Raw genomic sequence first — 20,734 nt, forward strand, 5'->3', positions numbered from 1 at the left:
CTTAAGAGAACATAAAAACTAAGTAACAGTCAGAGGAGGATAGGATGCCTGTTTTGCCATTTTAAATTTCATTTATGTGGAAACACACACACAACTTTACTAGCTATTTTGTGGGTTCTCTAGTAAGTCTCTGAAACCATCTTCGATTGCATCTTTGTTCTCTACAATTCAAGTAGTGCAACATATTGCTACTGCTTCCCAGTTGCAGCATCAAAAGCAGCACAGATGGAAATCTAAAGAATGCAAGTGTGGTATTCCTCACTATGTAAGGCCTTTTTGGGCAGCTTATTCCATACAGTGGTGGTAAATAGACTCTTACTTTCCTCTGCTATCCAAGAAATAGAATACCTGCCAAAATTCAGTAAAAGGCAGTAAAAAGTTGTATCAGTTTTACATGCTGACTTAAACCGCTACCCTTATCCAGTAAAGAACATCCAAAATGCTCCAAAACAGGCCCACGCTTAGCAATGCTGAGAAAAGCATGGCTGAAAGAGACTGGTCGAGTTACAGAGTTCACTCCCCACTTCTTTTTCTTCTGATGCGATGAAAGGCCTCTTCTCACAGGAGTCATAATTTAATATTGTACATTTACAATGCACACAAAGACAACATAAGCCTTGTTGTAACAAGAAAGTTTCAGCAAGATCTTTCTAGTTCTTTTCACCTACAGTTTGCAATGGTCACTTTACCTGTTCCCCTTTTCCTCAGTTCCAGCCCCCTTTCAGAAGCATTTCTGTGCACAATATAGTGGATTCACTATATTCCTGTCTAGCATAAGATTCATCTGATTCCCTACAGGCAATACAACACTTCATTTCAAAAAGGATGCACATTCATTTTATTAATATAGCCCATTCTGAAAGACATGGCCAGTGGCACAGAAGCTGAATATTTCTTTTTTAACATCCACATTAACATCCAATACAAAAAGCAGGAAAGAGGCAGTAACTAACTGGTATAAGACAGAAAGAAAAAGTGGGAGAGAGCATCCTACAAGCATCTTTCCCAGCAATATGAAGTGTTAAGTCTAAGGACTATTGTGAAAGGATACAACAAAGTACCATTAGGTCCAAGTCATTTTTAGTTATATTAAAAACATTCATTCACCTGAGCACTTAGCTCTATTGTTCAGCATGAATGCTATCTTAACAATAGAATCCTCATTTTAACTTCAGTTTGTCATCCATAAAACATTTTATAAAAAGTAATAGTTAAGTTCTGAAGTTCCCTGAGAGTGTATTTATCTGGTTAAAACCAGGACAAGATAGACTTAAGTACAGTTTACTAGGAGAACAACCTTCCATATATGAATAGATCAGACATACTCTAATGTTAGAGAAACTAACCAGAATAAAGTCCTCTTAATTTATATGGGAAGTTACTGCAGTAATAATAACATAAACCTGGTATATTATATTTTACTCTTAAAAATAGTACAAGTTTACACACACAGTGTCTTGCTCCATATTTAACTGTTGCCTTGAATTTAGTAAGACTGTACAACAGCTGCCACAACAGTGGTGAACTGTAACCTAATACCTCTAAGTCAGCTTTGGCCTCATCAGTTCTCAACAGAAAACTAAAGGAAAAGAGTTTGAAGCAATTGCATCTTACACTGAAAACGCAATAGCTCACACATTCCCAAGTTCTTCTGGCTACAATTAAATGAGAAGATAACTTTAAAGAGTAATTTTCTTGAAAACCAACAAAATAGTTTTGATTATCTGATTAAGTTATCAAATTTCAGACAAATCTTCAAAGATTTGACTTGGTTGATCAGAGTGTTTATGCTTTGATATGACTGAACATCCAAATTTGGTCTTGTATTTTATTTTAGAAGGAAGAGTAACCAAGAAATTATCTTTTCCTCCCCTCTTCCCCCAATCCATTGGGGGAAACAGTTATCAAAAAAAGAAGAAATAATGTGCCATTTTCCCACTACTGTGAAATCTTCCTTACATACAAGATCAGAAATACACTTCAGTCCTGATCTGCAGAAGTCCTTATTGGCCCCATCTTTGTTTTCTCTTAAGAAAAGAGTGCCACACATTCAACTGTGTAAACAGAGCTGTCCACCAGGAACTAGGATAAGGTCAAATTCATTTCCAGGTGTCATCAGAACCAGGATATGAATTAAACCTCCAAAAAAATATTAGTTGAATAACACACACAACCCTCTTAAAGGTTCCCCACCATCAGCTCCAATCAAGCTACAAGGATAGATATATAAGAGAAGCCTCTCCAGGCACACAGGTTGGACATAATGAAGCACTCTTTCTATAGTCCTCTAGGTACCAACTTAAAAGGATGCTTCACTAGTAGCAATGATTGGAGAACACTTCTCCAGAGACCAAAGAAAAAGTAATTCAATTTCCGTTGGTGAAAGCTAGTATATAGAAATGTTTGTTTTATAACTTATTAGTTTCATATTACAGAAATGAATCAAGACTACATTAATTCAAGAAAAGTCTTATTACCAAAGAACCTTCTAGTGTTACTCATCATAAATCGGCCAATCTTTCTGATTAACACGTAATACAGACAGATCACAAGCTATTTTAACATTTGTTTTCTCTTCCCTTACTGCTCTAAAAGCAAGATAAGCAAGGCAAAGGGAAAAAATAATGGTTGGTATTTTATAAATTAAGGGCTTCAGGAATACGGAGAAACACCAGATTAAAGAAAAACAACAAGTATTATCCAAAAAATGCTTACCTTGTAAAGCTATGCAGTGCTTCAAGATTGGCCTGCATAACCTTATTTTTTGTGCATTATTGCTATCCACCCAAAAGGGTTGCTTTCTGATACTACAGAAGGGCAAAGGATTTTGAAGAGGCTCACTTAGAGACTAAAACAAAGCTGATAGAGATTTACCTGCCTCATTCCACTGAGGCTGAAGAATGGATAATACTTCAGCCAAAAAAAAAAAAAAAAGAAAGAAAAAAACCCTTTTCCCTAATCTCCACAGCATAACAGATAAACTAGAACACCGTTGTGGGGGCTGACTGAGAAGAGTCACACCAGGGGAGTTCTTAATTGGAGGGGGGGGGAAAAAAAAAAAAAAAAAAAAAAAAAAAAGACTACCTATGAGGCAGGCTATATAACCTGTGCACTGTGTGTTTAATCCAAAATACCAGTTTTCAGTTAAGCAAATCAGATTGTGAGCAAGAACACAAGCAGTGAGATTACTAGACTCCAAACACTGTACGAAAAAAGACTCCACCTTGTACTCAGTGTACAGTAAATCTTAGGCTAAATGTTTGGTCAGTACCTCAAGCACTTTTTTTTTTTTGGTCAGGAACCCAAATGAAATCCACTCCCTTAGTTTTATAGTATTTTGTACTTACTGCTGGTAGGAGAGACTGCATGTTCTGGTTAGAGTCAGCTATAGTGGCTAGGTAAACCAAGTTTGTATGCAGCATCTGCTGGTATCTATCAAAATGAACACAGCAAGACAGATCTTAAGAAGTCAAGAATACAGTAATATTAGCGTTTACTCAACTCTACACATGTAAATAAAGTTACCTAGGTAAAACAAGGTTCAAAAGACACACGAGAAAATTTAGGAATCCTGTGTCTTTGTCAACACTTCCCTACTGCCCAGTTTTTGACAATTTCTCCATAAAAAGATACAGCCACAGTTTTGACAACTATCTTTCTATGAAAATCTAAAGCAAAGCAACACTGTTCTCACCCATTTCATTTCCTGCTCCAAAATAAATCACCAGGAGACATGTAGATTGTAGAAGTCTGTGTGGCTGTTTGGTACAGTTTGTATCACAAGCACTACAAGACATAGCCTTTTGTTATGTCCCCAGATGCAAGACACCATACACTTATGTGAATCATGACCAAGAACAGTGCAAACATTTTAACAGAACCCTGAGCTTTGAAGATTTGCTATGGAATCATTTTGTTTCTGCTACAGAACCACATCCCAGGACATCTCCTGCTTTGAAGATTATTCCTGCAAATGTGGGCTAGATTATGGACATGTAACTACTGTATCAAGTTATACGCAAACCTGTTCCACACCCTACTCATATGAATCAAAACATTCATCTAAAACAAAAATACCTACCTTTTGTCCCCCTACAGACCACCAGTCATCTTAGGAAGGGACTCAGTAACTATACTGTGATGTCCCATCTGGCACATGATGGAATATTTTTGTCCAAATACTATGTTATAGTACATTACACTATGTTATCTTTGAAGGTTTGAGAAATAAACTACCACCCTCCCAAACTGTAATCATGATACAGGTGAAAAAATCCCTACATTTTGGTTATGCAGTTCCCATAAGCGTCATCATGCTATCAACTTGCAGCGGTCAAGTTACAACTTTTCAGTGACCAAAGTGACAGTCATATTGCAAACAAAATAAATCATATGTCATATCTGCAGCAATATTTTCATATTCATATGGACAAAACAAATCAAGAATTGCAATCTAGATGGAAATTCACCCAGTTCACAGTAGATTTGGATTAATGTCTTACTGAGAGCATTCAGATGTCTTTCCTTTGTTCTGATAGTCCATTATACACTGAATAAGATGGTTATTTTCATCCAACATCTGAAATGACAAGAAGTTCAGAATAAGTTTCATGCTCTTTATGGAAAGAAACTGAAGATGAGTTAGAGTCTTGCTCCTCTTCCCTGAGTTTTCTTTTATAAGCAAGTGTTCTAAAAAGCTCTACTTTAACCAATTATTTATAGAACCTCTTTTGCTACCATCTCCTCCCCTCCCCTCCCCCCCCCCAGTTTTCAATTGAAGGGTTTCAAGTCACTGCTATAGCTACATATCTGAAGATTTTCCTTTCAAATACCTGCACTTGTTCTACACCAAGTTCTTATGAAGTTTTCAAAATCTTCAGTTTCTTTGGTTTGATCTCTACCCAGAAACTTGTTTAAAAATTTATGCCCTGAATTTCCTCTCTCTTATTAAAGCCTGTAGCTGTTCAAAAATTTACTAATAATAGGTACTGAAAGGCTACAGACACCACCATATTATGCTTCAGAACTGTTCAGAAATATGAAAACATGTGAATTACCATGGGGGGGGCATCTTAACCATGGGAAGTTGCAGATCTCATTGCTTTCTACAAAAAGCTCATGAATTCAAGATGTTGGTGAGTTCCACAAAAAGAAAAAATAATATACTCTGGTCTCTTAGAGCTGCACATCCCCACACACACATCTTCTAATCTCTCCTGCACTCTAGTCAGACAAGAGACAGCAGAACTATGGCTAATCTGAGCTACCAGCCAAATTACCCAAGTTAACTGAACTAAACAAAAAATGTACTGCCAAATGGAAAATTTTGCATCAACTTTTCCCAGCATTTTGCCCTCAGTGGAATGCTAGTTTAGATCTCTTTCTCAGTTGCTGAATTTCACAAAATTGATAGGATCTTAATTATCTCCCTTCTTCCAAACACGGCTGAAATTAAAAAGCAGGCTCATGCTTCTGAAAGGGAAGCAGGGACACCATAATTACACCATCTCCAACTCCATAGGAATCTAACATAAAATAATAATTAAAAAAACTACAAAAAAAAGATTTTTTTCTTCCAAATAACCTATCCTTACTATGAAAAAGGTACAGAGTCAGAAACCTCATACAGTCCACTCTGCAGTTACATCCATGTAAGGATGTAACCAAACAAGTCTTCCTAAATTCAAACCAGTAACTCACCAGAATTGAAGCAACTCACCAGAACTTACCAGAATGATCAGTGAGCAATTATACTTGCCTAAAATTGCTAGGCCTGGAAACAGTGTCCTTAAGCAATGGACACATACAGAACTGCAATGTTTTGAACAACCTTCTGAGCTCCAGAAACTAGGCAGAGTTGTACTTCCATGCTCTAAAGGGGCTTGCAGACACATTCATACACAGACACTTCACATGTACTAACATCCAGTTCTGTAAGAAATACAGTGGCTATTTTCACCAGAAAAATGACGTAAAAAGCAGCAAGTATATACATAGACAAATAGAAATTTGACAGCGCACTTGCAAAGATAGCCTTGGATCAAGGCTCTAATCAGAACATTTCCAATCTTCTGGTAAAAGACGGCACATACTTAAGGATAGGCAGATCATCAGACTGCCAGTTAGATGATTCCAACCTCTCCCCCCCCCCCCCCCCAATAAGCCAGACCTCTTTGCAGAGAGAGAGAAAAAAATGTCTAGCACCAGGAAGAAAGCAAGTAAGATGCAATACAACTGCAGCCTAGCTATGCTGCGGGCACTGTTTTATACCATTTTCATCAAGCAGTTGCTGATAAAAAATTGAATAGTTCTCTGAAAGAATTATAAGCACCTACCACCAAGAAAGAATCTAGGTTTCCAGCCGGATGAAGACACCTCCAAGGCTTCCAACAGCTTAGGAACACTACAAAAACTTGTCAGCTATAACTATAATAGGATTTTGCAAGCACAGCTGCATCAAATTCATGGTAAGCTTAAAGCACAAGAAAAAAACCTGAAGTATCTACATTCTTTAAATGCATCCCAGTGAACTGAAGTTTCTACTAACTACCTGTAAGCAGCTCTCCACCCACTAGGCATGTATTTTTCAGCTATGCTTCTCAAGCATTGCTTTCTTCTGCTACACTGCAACAGAGGTCTGCATCCTAACTCTGAGGGCTTCTTTGAGGCCCTGATCCCTACAACTTAGACACCTCACTGACACCCTCGTCCTCTAATAAATCAGCTGCTGGCTCTATCTACCCAAAAGGCACCTCCTCCTACAGAAGGAGCAGATGGCCATAAATTCAACAGATTTCAGATCACAATTTAAACTGAAGACAGTGAGAGTCTACAGTTAAGTTTCTGAAGGATACAAAGTTACCACGGAACTTGAACTGCTCCTCTGCATGGAGCAACACAACATAGCCTTAATTATTACAAGTCTTAAACACACTTTCTTTCCTTGCTTTGGAGAGTTAGCTTGCCTCCTCCCATGGGAACCTAAACGGACAGATCTCGAGTCCCTGTCACCGGCTCTAACCGTAGCCTTCCCGCATAACATCACTTCAGAGTTTGTTTGGAGTTTTCTTTTTTTTTTTGGGGGGGGGGGTCCTACCAGGTAGGCCAAATTTGGGAGTGCCCGCAGGGGGGGGGACCAAGTTTAGGAAGGGTTTAAGCAGCAGCACGACTGCAGCGTGACTGGCAAGCACCTCGCACAGGAAAGGACCCGGCCGACTTCTCCATTTCCCCGCGGTGCCGGGCCGAGGCGTTACGGGCTCGCTCGCCTTCGCGACCCACCGCGCCGGGACGCGGCCACGGGATCGGGCTCCGCGCGGGGCCGCGTCCCCGCCGGGGGGGGTAACGGCCGCCCCTCGCGCCGCCCGCGCGCGCGGCCTGCTCAGCGCCCCGCCCCGCGCACGCCCCTCGCGGACGTCCCCGCGCCGCGAACCCCCGTGGGCGGCGCTGCCCCGCGCCCCCGGAACAAGTGCCAGAGCGCGGCGGGACAGCCCCACGCCCACCCCTCGCTGCGCGGGGCCCGACCCCGCCGCGCCACGCCACGGCCGCCGGCAGTGCGGTCCGCCCGCAGCGCCCTCCCCGCCCCGAGACCCCCCCCCCCCGCGCGTCCCGGCGCCAGGAAGCAGCTGCAGCCCCCGGGGCCGGGCCAAGCCGGGCCGAGCCCCTCCTCCCTCGCGCCCTCACCTTCTGGATGGCGGCCGGCGTGATCTCGCCCTTCCCCCGCTGCCTCGGGGCCGCGAACGCCACCGACATGTCGGGCCACTGCAAGGAGGATCCGCGCCCGCCCGCGACTCCCCCCACCCGCTCACGCGCCCCGCGGAACCAACAGCAGCGGGAGGCGGCAGCGATCCGGGAAGAACGCGCCGCGCGGCACGGGGGGGCGGCTGCCCATCGGGCCGACCCATCTCTATCCGGCCGGGGAAGGGCGAAAGACTAAGGGGTATTCCTTCCCCTCTCCGGCAAGGACATGGAGGCCCGATAAGGCAGTGGCCGCCTCGCTGCGCTTAAGAAAAGCAAAAGGAGCAAGAAGCGGCGCTGCTTCTTTTAAGCGTGGCCTCCCCCAGTCACGCGGCCCTCTTGGCAACCCCTTTCCCTTAGTGGCGCTGGTACGTTCCTGCTCAACGCTGCTCCGCGCTGGACAGGCAGCGAAGTGGTACGGCCGGTGGCGGGGGGAGAGGGGGGAGAGCTGTGGTGCTCACGTTACACAGGGCGCACTCCGGCTGTGTACGCGCTCTCCTCCCCCCTCCGCCCGCGGCCGCAGTTGGTTGCACCCGAGCGGCGAGCGGGGGCGGCCGTGCGGGGCGGCGGGGGGAAGGCGCCGCGGGGAAGCGTCGTCAGGCGGCGGCGGCGGGTCCTGCGGTCGCTCAAGTGCCGGCGAGGCCGCGCCGGTTTCGGCGTGGCGCAGTCAGAGCCGCTCGTGCGGGGAGCCACGCGCGCAGGCCCGGCGGCTGCGAGGCAGGGGGTGCCGCTGCCGCTGGGGCGTTTTGGCCGTTGGCGGTGACGCGTGCCGTTTGACCAGTAGTGTCTGCGCTGTCGTTTCCAGGCTTCTGGGGTTTTTTTGCTGTCAGATCATTGCCAGAACTGGCAGGTTAAAAAAAAAAGTTGCAGGGGAGCAGGAGCTGGGGCTGTGTTCCCACCAGCTGGCTTGTGTGGGGTTTGCTGCATACCGACCTCCCCGGCCACAGCTCGCCTGTCATGAAAACGAAACCGAACAAGAGGAAGCAAGTGTTGCTATGACTTTTAATAAATTATAGACACTAAAATTGCTAAAAGCAGCCTTGATTTTTTTCAGTGCTGCCTTTGGAGGGATCCGTGGGGACTCACCACAGATCCTCATACATAAGTTTGCAAAGTTTAGGGCTGCTCTTCTTGATAGTAAGAGTTTCAAAGGTAATGGCAAAGGAGAGTAGAAAATCCAAAACTAAAACCTTCTAAATGTGCTTTTTCCTAGGCACCTCTCTGCCCTGCCTGTATGCTTTTTAGTGCTACACTGTAGGCCATGAATACTGCGTCTCCTTCCTGACCCATTGGGCAGTGACCTTCAGTAGCTGAGTTGTGCTCTTGTGGTTGACAGATATGCCTGCTTCTGTGGCTGATGGGACGCTGCTGTGTTGCGTGACACCATACAACAAAATGTGAATATGCTGCCTTATTCCGTGCATTTCTCTCTTTCCCTCTCAGCTGTTGCTGGCTCAAGTCCCTGGCTCTTCCTTCCAGCCCTAGCCTTTTTGGTTACAACACACATTTGTCAGTGGCATCCTTGGCCACCCTGTGGCTGTGCAGCTGCTTCCCAACTGGCATCTTCGCTCCTCAGACTGTTTCTAGGCTGGCTTGATTCCCCAGCCCCGTGGAGATTGCTCTTCCTGGCTCTGCTATCCTAGGATTGACTGTGACTGCCCATCACCCCCTGTTTTTTTTCCCCTTGACAACCAGTTCCCAGGCTTCTGTCTCCAAGCTGTTCTTGCATTCCCACAGCATCCTCCTCTCCAAGGGCCTGTCACCAGGGCCCGATTCTCTCTGTTCCCAGAATGGTGCTGCTTCTGCTCTGTCTCTTCAGATTATATAGGGCCCTGAGTTGATGTGATGCTAATCTGGCTTGCTGTCCTCTCTGGAAAATGACTCTGGCCCAGTCATTTCACTGTAGGTCATTCTAAAGGAGGAGGAGTGGTGCCAGCATATCCATTAGGTTGTTTGTGTTTCTAAGCATTTCACTCATCACCATGGTATCTGGGTCCATTTTACTTTATTTGTAGAAGTAGTATTTTTTATCTCTCTCTCCCACACATTTTATTATTATCTGCAGCAGCAGCATTATCATACTTGTAGGAAAGCAAAGGCAAAAAGAAAGTGTTGAAGAAACCTTTTTTCTGAAGTTGATGCCATCATGGTCATTCATGGTTATTGTTGAATATTCTTGGAGTGAACCCAAACCATAGAGGTGGTGCTCTGTGCTTAAATCAATATTATTTCTAGATACTACAAATGACAATCCTAGGAATGAAGAGTACAAGATCACTGTGACCAGAACATAATCAGAAGGTACTATCTCCTAGTCAGTTGCAAATAGAAAAGTAGGACTTACTTCTTTAGCAGAAGTAGATACTTGGCAGCAGAAGTAGATACTTGGCTTGTGAGAATTAGTGAGGTGTCTGAAAGTATTCCCAGGCTGCAAGCACCTTCAAGAATAGGAGGACAAATACATTCTCATGAAGTATTCTGAACACTGAGAATTCTTCAAAATGCTTTTCTCTTCCCACAAGTATAACTTATCTTGCTGTCATCCTCTAGTTAGACAACCACTGTTTCTGAAATGTTTTGCATTGGGGTATCTTGGTGATTACAATATTTGACACAATGTGGGTTGGGTGTCAGCCACATAGCAATTGCTTTTAAGCTCTGAATGGTGCATCATACTCTTCCCACACTTTCAGGCTGATGATCAGTGGAAGAAAAAAAATAGGCTTGTGGGAATCCACAGGTGAGGAACCTTAAAATGAAAGGAGTAATTGCCCATCGTAATTCCCAGAGATGGTCCAAATTAAATACCAGATACTTCTAAGTGCATTTCTGTTTTCCATCCCAAATGCAGAAGAGTGGTGTTTGGAATTCAGCTGTTATCATAGGAAGATATAGACATAAAAAAAGATCATTCATTTATAATAATTAAAACTCTCTCTTTTGCCTGGTTTTATCTGACAGTTGTAAACTAAATCCAGTTATTCCCCTTTCTTTGTGATGATTTTACATTCATATGTTTAAAATTTTGGGTTTCCCTGTTTATAAATAGCAACAGATGTAAAAAACAGTTCAAAAAAGAGACTGCAGCTCCATTTTTTAACATGGGAAGAGAAATTCATGTTGAAAATCAGCATTTAAATAATGGCACAGATGCATACAGGCAGGGAAATAGATAGCTACAATAGAAATGTGCCACATGTCTCGGAACACATAACCACAACAGGGTGTCTCTTTTATGACTTTCTTAATGCACTGCAATATGCCTAGATATCGAAGGACATATGGTATATTTTCTTTTTAATTGCACATTTCTTTGCTCTTGTGAGTTACTCGCAACCTTAACTTTATTTAATTGTAATTTTGATGCATAAATCTAGATCATCACCAAGAGTTTCAAATACAAATATGTTTCATCCAGCTTTTCCATCTCTTTTCCCACTTTTACAAGAGTGTAGTGCCCTTTTTTAATGTGTATTTCAGTATTTCAGTATCTTTTGGAGAGCGAATGCAGACGGAGGAGGATGGGCCCTTTTCTGAAACACTTTTTCCCCATGTTTCCAACTCATCTTTCTCAAAAACAAGTACTGGGTAACAATATAGGCTCTGAGACTAGAGTCCAGAAAGCATTAACATATGGTTCCTAGAGAAAGCTATTTATTTGAAATGAGGTGCATAACAGTTGAGCGATTTTAGCCTCCTCAGGAGTGTGTCAGAATTCCTCATTGCACTGGGCTTCATTTGATTTAGTTTGGGGGAAAGCTATAAGATTTGCAATGATCTGGTCTTCCAACAGTTCTGAGAAGAAAAAAAAACTATCTTCAGTTTCTGCCTGTATTTTCTGCCATTTTTATTATCTGAGCTTCCATAAATTCCCTGGAATAGAAGAGACAGATAAAGGAAGGGATCAGGAAACATTCCCTTTCACAAGCAGGAAAATACAGAATGCTAATTCATCATAATTTTCAAATTTAAATTCAAAACTTAAATTCAAATTTTAAAGTTGGTATTTACCAAGCTGACAATACAAGACAGAGGAGAGCAAAGAAGTTTATGGTAACACTGCTTACACCTGCTGACTAAAGATTGCAGTATCAAGCTGAGAACGATTCCTGAGAGTTAGAAGTTTCTCAGACAGAGACTAATACATTGGTGACAGCACCTCATTTTGTGCATTCACCTCAAACTGGCAAGAAAGAATCACTTTATTAAAAGTAAGTATCATAGCTCAGAATCTAGTGCTAGTTGGATGGCAAGGTGAATTTCAGGGTTGACTTTTTTCATCTTGCGATAGGAAAAAAGAAAAGAGTTTTGGGTTTATGCCTGTGTTCTGTAAACTTTTTAGATCAGTAATCAATAAGAGAACAGTTACAGCAAATCTCAAGGGAGTAGCTTCTTTTGATAGATGAAAAAGAAAGGTAACAAAAGGAAGAAGTACTATTTTTGGTTTCGTATTTCTGTGGGCTTCCCCAACTGGACTTGGTGTTACCTTGTGACATTGTGGGATTTCCTACATGCCCAGAATCCATGTTAATTCTTCTTGATGCAAAATGAAGCTAGCATCTGAAGGTCTGCCAATTTAAATGGTTGCACTTAGGAGATGGTTCAGATTCAGTTTCTTTAATTAATCAGTGAGTTGTTATCAAATATACAATATCAGATTGTTAGAGTAAATGGTCTCTCATGGTGTTTTTGCTTCCTAAAAGAAATCACGCTAATAGGGTAAATATGTCTTGAATTTATTCTGTCAGCTTCTTGTCTGGTTCTTTGAATTTTGCCATTTATATTTTGTATTGGCCTTTGTATAGAGTATTAATCAGAATATTAATATTGTATAGAACCTGAAATACAAGCTAATATGTCCTGATATAAAATGAACTACCCAAATAGCATGAAAACGACAAAGATATTGGTGGCTCTAGTATGTTCCAGAGGAGCAGCAGCAAAAACAGGAAAAATCATTGTGAAGCTAAATTTTTACTCTAGTATCTGCCATGTTAGTTTGCAAATATAAATATTGAGAATAAAGAAACTCACATCATGTTCAGTAGTCTGCACTAATGGGAGTAAGTGCAACAGCAGCAGTGAGAAAATCTTTTAGTGTCCTGATTTTATTCTTCAAAAGGGAGTCTCCAGCTCGTAGGAATCGATGCTATAAATAAAGAATAGGAGAACATCTAGTCTAAACCTCCTTAGAGCTGAAAAATTTTTAAGAATTCCTAGAGGTTATTATTTTATTTTAGGACACAGAAGCAAAGTACTATAGTTCACTGACTGCTTCATTTTTTTAATGTCAAAAGCAAAGCAGAAAAGATAAACATGAGAGAGTACTGCCAAGCGCTGCTGAGGAAGAAAAGGTAGCAATGATCTTGATGATAACTTGAGTACTCATATCTGTGTAAAGGCAACAAATTTGCAACCGGAAGGTGTACTGTTCTCCTGGAGATGTCTCCCAGGACTCACTTCTACGTCATCACTGCTCTTCTGAAGACTCATGACCATGAAGGACAGAGGAAATGACTGAACAGCTACAAGACACTACTTCTACCTTGTCATCATAATTCTAAACAACTTTTTGAGGAAATACAGAAAGAGAATTATATGAAATGCAGTTTTCTTGCAGAGGGCAGGATCCCATGACCTAAGGAAGACCTGGAACTCCTGCAGAAATAAATCAGTGTGGACATCATCAGTGAATGATCACTTTATAATTAAATTCAGAAAAAAAACATGCACTCCATTCCTTAAAATATTGTGAAAGTTGGTCAAAATGGATACTTACAAGGCTTTTATGAGGAACTCAGTTTGTTTGCATAATTTGAAGCATATCTTTAAGAAGACCTAGCAACTTGAAGGTCTTCAAACCCATCTAGGAATTGAGAGATCAAAACCAGATGCCAGTGATTTGGTGGTCTAAATTCTGAACAGCAGAAGATATAAGGACCAAAGAACTTGGATCTGTAGAAGCATTTGAAGGAGAAGACAACCAGTGGAGAAGTATGGAAATGGGGCAGAGCAATTTTGTCTATTCCTTTGTTGCCAATGCTATCCTCCTGCCATTTTATGCTATTGAGTACAGTGTGCCTTTCAGGTGCTTTACAATGTACAATGCCATACTACACTAAATTCTAATCCAGGATTTGGCAAGAGACATAAGGATACTGCATACAGCAGCAAGCTGCATTCTTCCCTGCCATGAAGCACATCAGGTGATACTTCCACTCCCTCTTTCTCCTTACTGTGAGTCTCTATATGGTAGTACTGGTCACAAATTTACAGCATTGCAGTTTCCCTGAGCTGTCTCTTCCTAAAGCTAAACAACCTCAGCTCTTTCAGTCTCTCCTCATACAATAGATGCTCCAAGCCCTTAGTCATCTTAGTGGCCCACCACTGGACTCACTCTGATATGTTCGTGCCTTTTTTGTACTAGGGAGTCCAGAAATGGACACAGCACTCCAGATGTGGTCTCACCAGTGCTGAGCAGAGGGGAGGGATCACCTCCCTTGACCTGCTGGCGACACTCTTCGTGATGCAGCCCAGGATGTTGTTGGCCTTCTTTGCTGCAAGGGCACATTGCTGGATCATGTTCATCTTGTCCACCAAGATCGCCATGTTCTTTTCTGCAAAGATGCTTTCCAGCCAGTCAGCCTCCAGCATGGTGTTATTCTTCCTCAGGTGCAGGACTTTGCACTTCCCATTGCTCAACTTCATGAGGTTCCTCTCTGCCCATTTCTCCAACCAGCCAAGGTCCCTCTGAATGGCAAGACAGCTCTCTGGTGTATCAGCCACGCCTCCCAGTTTTGTAACATCTTCAATTTGCTAAGGGTGCAATCATGTAGGTCATTGACGAAGATGTTAAACACTGTTGGCCCTAGTATTGACCCCCTGGGATACTTCTCTAGTCACTGGTCTCCAACTGGACTCTGTGCTGATCACACCTCTCTGAGCCTAACAGATCAGCCAGTTTTCATCCTCTTCACTCTCCACTTACCTAGTCCGTACTTCATCAGTTTGTTTATAAAGATATCATGGGAAAGTGTTTTAAGCCATACTAAAGTTGAAATAAACAGTATCACTGCTCTCCCCTCATCCACCAGGCTGGTCATCTCATCATAGAAAGATATCAGGTTGGTTAAGCACAACCTTCTTGTCCTTCGTGTGTTTGCAAATGGTTTCCAGCATGATTTCCTCCATCACCTTCCCAGGGATTGAGGTGAGGTTGACCAGCCTGTAGTTCTGTGGACCCTCCTTCTTGCCTGTCTTGAAGATAGGAGTGACATTTGCTTTCTTCCAGTCCTCAGGAACCTCCCCTGATCGCCACAACCTTTCAAATATAATTGAGAGGTGCTTTGCAATGATATCGGCCAGCTCCCTCAGCACTCATGGGTGTATCCCATCAGGTCCCATGGACTTTTATATGTCCAGTTTGTTTAAATGTTACTGAACTTGATCCTCCTTCACTGAGGGTAAGTGCTTCCTTGTGCCAGACTTTCACACGTCTCAGGGACTTGGGACTGCTGAAGGCAAATCTTACCTGTAAAGACCGAGGCAAAGAAGGCATTGAGTACCTCAGCCTTTTCTGTATCCTTTGTCACCAGGTCTCCTGCCCCATTCAGCAGCAAGCCCACATTTTCCCCAGTGTTCCTTTTGCTGATGATATATCTGTAAATGGCCTTGTTGCCCTTCATGTCCCTTGCCAGATTCAGCTCCATGTGGGCTTTGGCTTTCCTAGCCTCATCCCTATGTGCTTGGACAGTACCTCTATATTCCTCCCAGGCCACTTGTCCCTGCTTTCACCTCTTATATGCTTTCTTTTTATGTTGAATTTAGTCAGGAGCTCCCTGTTCATCCGTGCAGGCCTCCTGCTGCTTGTGCTTGTTTTCCTGCTCAATGGGATGGACCATTCTTGAACTTGAAGGAGATCATCCTTGAAAATAAGCCCACTCTCCTGGACTCCTCTTCTTTCCAGGGCTATATCCCATGGGATTCTTCCAAGTAGGTTCCCCCAAGTAGGTTGTGATCCTGGTTTTTTGTTGTTCCTTTCTGTCAGGATCCAGAACTCCTCCATTTCATGGCCACTGCAGCCAAGGCTGTCCCAAACCTACCCATCTCTGACCAGTTCTTCCGTTTTGGAAAGTGTGAGGTCCAACAGAGCATCTCTCTTCATCCACTCCTCAATCATCTGTGTTAGGAAGTTGTCATCAGTGCACTCCAGGAACCTCCTGGATTGCTTGTGCCCTGCTGTGTTGTCCTTCCAGCAGATATCAGGGTGGTTGAAGTCCCCATGAGGACCCGGGCCTGTGGCCATGAGGCTTCTTCAAGTTGTCTGAAGAAGGCATCATCTACTTCTTCTTCCTGATCAGGGGGTCTGTGCCAGACACGCACCACTGCACCACCCATGTTTATCTGCCCACTAATCCTGACCCATAAACTCAGCTGGCTCATTGTCCAGCTCAAGGCAGAGCTCCATGCATTCCTGCTGCTCTCTCACATAGAGGGTGTTTGGTTTTGTTCTCCATCTGCTTGCTTTGTTTGTATTCTCTATATATTGCTTTTTAAATCTTGGAAGAACAATAACATAGACATTTTCACATTGTGTTCTTTAATTTGCTATACATAGTATATCTCAAAATCGCTGTATATTTTATCAGGAGAAGGTCTTCAAGATTATTTGTTTTGATAAATGAAAAGTAATAAATTGTACAATGAAATACAAAGCAGGGAATAGAGTTATATTTGACCAAAAATAGATTAGAGAGATAGTCTTGTCAGTGTTAATAACCAGTGGTGCCATTTCTCTTATATAGCACTTCAGTGACAAGAAAGCACAGCAAAGAAACAATATACTTCTGTAAATATGCTTTGTGAGTGTTATTGGCTTGAAACCAATTTGGAAAAATACAGTCTTAATAAAATCGTGTTTTTCTTTTCAAATATTTTTAAGGATAAAATTACTATGATTGGACATCCACTTGCAGAGTGGGATCTGTAACATTTCTTACGCACACTATGCATACATTTCACTATTAACCTTGGAATGAGAGATATTCATGTTTTATGTTTATGTTTAAAAAGGAACCAAAATAAATTTATGTTGAAGACACATACCACATCATTGTTTGTACTGTGGTGTTCATTCTCCCAGAAGTGGGAGACTTGTTTTGCCCCATTTTGGTATTTGCTACTTACGTGGTGATTTAGTCACCAGGACTGCTTAAGGGCACATGATTCGTTGAAAGTCAAAACTCCTTTCCTGCAAAAGTTTCTACCTTGTTTATATCTTGCTATTCTGTATAGTCACACTGCCAGGAGAAGCAGAATTAGTAACTGAGTACATACGAGTTTTCAAAAGCCAAGATAATCACTAGAGAAAATAATTAAGTTATTTTGAAATGGTATCTTTCTCTGGTCCAAATTTCTTACATGGACTGTGCAAGTATGACTAACAGTTGCTTGAAATGTGTCTCTAACCTGTGTTACTGTAAACATACATACATATATTTATATTGACATGTGTTTCTTTTCAGTCAGGAGAAGCCCTTTAAAACACAGCATGGGAACTCCTGGCCTTTCTCCTCCCGGCAGCCCTCTGAGCAATACTAGCAGACCTATTGCAAACCTCACAGCACTGGATCTTACAGCCCTGCAAAGGCCTGCCCTGGTGGACCTGGTTGAGGGGCCCCCTCCTGCACACCAGAAGCTGTGCTGAGAAATGGCTCTCGACCCCCAGCATCGGTGCATGCTGGCAAGGCAAAGGGGGAGAGCTGCAGGACCAGCCCCCTAAGCCCCGCTGCGCTTGCTGGAGCGGTTGGGCAAGGGGGAGGCTGCAACAGCTGCAGCAATGATCATGCGGCAGGCTGTGCTCACAGGGAGAAGTCTGACCTGTAGAGGTGATGGCTGCTGGAACGCCATCCTTCCCAAGGTACACCACTAAGGAAAGTAGGTGTGTGGGCCAGGTAGGTGTATATAACAATGAGAAAATGTTCCCCTGGCATGTGGGGTGACCTCCTGCCTGCCTGGGAGGACCTGCCGGCATGCTCACAGGACTTGGCGTACCAAACGATGGGGGAAAAGTTAGCCTCCAAGGAAAGAAGGGAGCATGCATATAGACCTTAATTACAGTCTCTGCAGCTTATGTTTGCATCAAGGTGGAAAACTGCAAGCTAGAAACTACAGTTCTTGGTCTTCCCTTGTCTTAAAATGAGGGCAACTAGGGATGCATACTAGAAATGCATAAACTGCCTTTGAATTACCCCAAAAGAGGCATTGACTGTTATCAAGCAACATATGAAGATAGAAGAATGTAAGTGTGCGGATATATTTATTTTGCTTTAAGGGCAAAGAGCTGCAGTATTATCTCCTATCTTTTGCTTTTATTCTGTATGAAATTTTAAAACATGTCTTTAGTCTAAAAAGATATTCTAGAAAGTTATTACAGTATTATTCCACAGTTCTTTATTAGCCATAACTTGCTATACATTCTTTTGTAAGAAAAATATAGTAATTTATCTTACTGTTAAATCAGTCTGAAAGTCAAGCTGAGTTCACTCTGGATATCAGTAATAACAACTCTAAACTAAAAGCCTAATTAGTAGCTTTGCTGATAGGAATGGTGGGCCGTAATAATATCTATGCCTCTGATGTATTGAGGAAAAGGGTGTCTTTTGTTCAGTAACATGATCTGAACATTTTTGATAAAGACTATTAGTCTTCTGATAATGATAAAACATTATTTTGCACAACTCTAAATATATTTGCAGTTTAGCTATTAATATGTATATACTGTTGCAGGAGGAAGGTACTTTGTTGCTCAAGTATATTCATTATGCATTTTTCTGAACACTGTTCTTTCTTACTCATTCCCAGTGCGCCTTGAATTTGCCATGCGTGATGCGTAGTTTTACTTTATTGATCTAGCTATTGGGGTTAATCAGTGTGGAATAATTCAGTTTGGTATGATTTGGCATTTGTTTTTTGAAAATAGATCACAGAATCACAGAATAGTTGGGGTTGGGAGAGATCTCTAGAGATCATCTGGTCCAACTCTTCCCTGCTCAAGAAGTCTCACCTACAGTAAGCTGCCCAGGACCATGTCCAGTTGGGTTTTGAATATTGCAAGGGTGGAGATTCCACAGCCTGTTTCGGCAGCCTCTTCCAGTGTTCAACCACCCTTACAGTGAGGAAGGGTTTCCTTATGTTCAAGTGGAATTTCTTGTGTTTCAGTCTTTGCCCATCGTCTCTTTTGCTGTCACGTGGCCAAGCTGCTCATCAGGTCTGGGGAAGGTCTTACCAATGTCCAGAGAGAACACAGCGCCCCTGGTCCCATCCCCAAAACCAGCCCCCGAGAAAGGCAAAGGAGGAAGAAGCCAAGGAGGAAATGTGTGATCTCCCAGCACATTTGAGATTAGCTGCCAGTTTTATTCTCCTGGGGGCTGGATACTGGCGCCCTTGCTTGGGGCTGGTGCACGGCTCATCCCGTGGGGTCTTCACGGCCTGCTGTAAGGATGTTGCGACTGGCCCCGTCTGGCCTGACCGGCTGCTGCTCTCAGGAGCTGGGGAGTTGGAGGATGATGCTGATTGTGGCAGGCTGCTGGTGCTGATGCCAGCCAGGTCTGACTCTGCAGTGGAGGCTGTAAGGGAGCTGGAGGACGAGCCCGATTCCGGCTGGCTGCTGGTGCTCGTGCCAGCCAGCTCTGACGGCATGCTGGGGGCTGCGAGGGGAAGCGGCAAGGTCAGCAACATGGCCCCAAGACCCTGCAGCCAGAGAGGCTGGAGCAGTGCCCCCAGGCCTCCTGAGGGCAGAGACGCTCTGCCAGCCTGTCCCAGAGCACCCGCTGCCAGGCCTTGCCTGGGCCCTGGCATGAGCCCGCGAGCATCTGGGTGCTTTGCCTCTTACCAGGGCCCAGGCTGGCACACCCATCACATTCTCAGGCGTCGCTGGCAGCGTCCAGGGCCGAGCAGCACCGACAGGTGCCTTTGGAGGCACAGGAGGAGCACAGCAGCAGCTGCCAGGGCCTGGGGAAGCAAAGGGGTTGGTGGCGGTGGCAGCCAGGGCTGGCAGTGATGCCAGGAAGGCAACCATGGGCAAAGGGACCAGAGCAAGGCAGTGCCCGACAGAGCTCTTGTGCCTGCTCCCAGAGCCCTTGGTGAGACCAAAAGCCCCAGCAGAGCCCCAGCAGCACCCTCCACTGCTTGGAGGACCACTTGGTCAGCACTAGCAGGGGGCATCCCTCCTGCCCTGGCACCTCTGCATCCTTGTGCCAAATGGCTGTCCCTTTCCTTGTCCCCACCCGCAGGAGGAGGTCCCTCCACCTCCTCGCAGGGCCTGTGGAGCGCTGGAGGGACCAGCATTACGGCATCTGCTGCCACACTGGCAGCTGTGACATTGCTGCATTAGTGACAGACCCCCTTCCTCCGCCTGCTCCCGGCCTTGCCTAGAAAGGCACTGGCTGGCATCACACCAGCTGTGCCTCTGATACAATTCTTCGTAGCCCCCATCTTCCTCCCAGGCTGGTGTTCTGCAGGAGAAGGAAGGGCAAGTCATGAGGCTCCCAGGCACTGCATGTCAGGCAGATGCAGGACGTCCCTGCTCTCCTGGCACCCCACCCAGCTTGAAAGTCTGCGGGGACGCAGGGCCCAGACTAGCAGGAGCCTTGAGGGCCAGGAGTGCCTCGGGAGCCCCTGGCCCAGCACAGCTCTTGTGCCCTTCTGTCTTGTGAGCCCGGCAGACGTAACCCACCTGATGGGGACTGGGATGCCCATTCTTAACGTTTCTGGGAGAAATTTCCTCTTATTATTGCACTGGGGGCAGTGGAAGCACGACCTGCCGGCACGGACTGCCTGTCCCTGCAGGAGAGGCACAAGCAGCATTAGCAGGGTGCTGCTGCTGGGCACCAGCCGTGCCTACAGGGCGAGGGAAGGGTCTCCTACCTGGATGCAGCCCTGGTGGAACCAGGCGCCTTTGCACGCCGGGCACACCATGGTGTTGTGCGATGTTTTGTCA

The 20,734-nt window shown here is 44.2% G+C and overlaps 1 protein-coding gene and 1 long non-coding RNA gene across 6 annotated transcripts in view; one reads left to right on the forward strand and one right to left on the reverse strand.

Moving 5' to 3' along the window:
- The window catches only part of SS18 (SS18 subunit of BAF chromatin remodeling complex), a 44,761-nt gene extending 36,880 nt beyond the window's left edge, over positions 1-7,881 (reverse strand). For 2 of the 5 annotated variants that reach the window (XM_026095954.2, XM_026095952.2), the window contains exons 1-3: positions 7,681-7,880; positions 4,503-4,579; positions 3,348-3,432 (exon numbers count right to left, since the gene is read on the reverse strand). In XM_026095954.2, coding sequence (XP_025951739.1) covers positions 3,348-3,432; positions 4,503-4,579; positions 7,681-7,749 — 231 coding nt within the window. In that variant the 5' untranslated portion in view covers positions 7,750-7,880. Of the gene's footprint in view, positions 1-3,347; positions 3,433-4,469; positions 4,580-6,335; positions 7,042-7,680 lie in introns of those variants that run through there. The other 3 variants (XM_026095950.2, XM_026095951.2, XM_064507331.1) reach the window with 3 other exon arrangements.
- Positions 7,882-8,062: 181 nt separating this feature from the next.
- Positions 8,063-18,571, forward strand: LOC135327589 (uncharacterized). Its single transcript, XR_010387915.1, has 2 exons — positions 8,063-8,102; positions 8,948-18,571. It is a non-coding gene; the product is annotated as an uncharacterized LOC135327589 (long non-coding RNA).
- The last annotated feature ends 2,163 nt before the right edge of the window (positions 18,572-20,734 follow it).

Source organism: Dromaius novaehollandiae, chromosome 2 (genome assembly GCF_036370855.1).
Source record: "Dromaius novaehollandiae isolate bDroNov1 chromosome 2, bDroNov1.hap1, whole genome shotgun sequence".
Taxonomy (NCBI): domain Eukaryota; kingdom Metazoa; phylum Chordata; class Aves; order Casuariiformes; family Dromaiidae; genus Dromaius; species Dromaius novaehollandiae.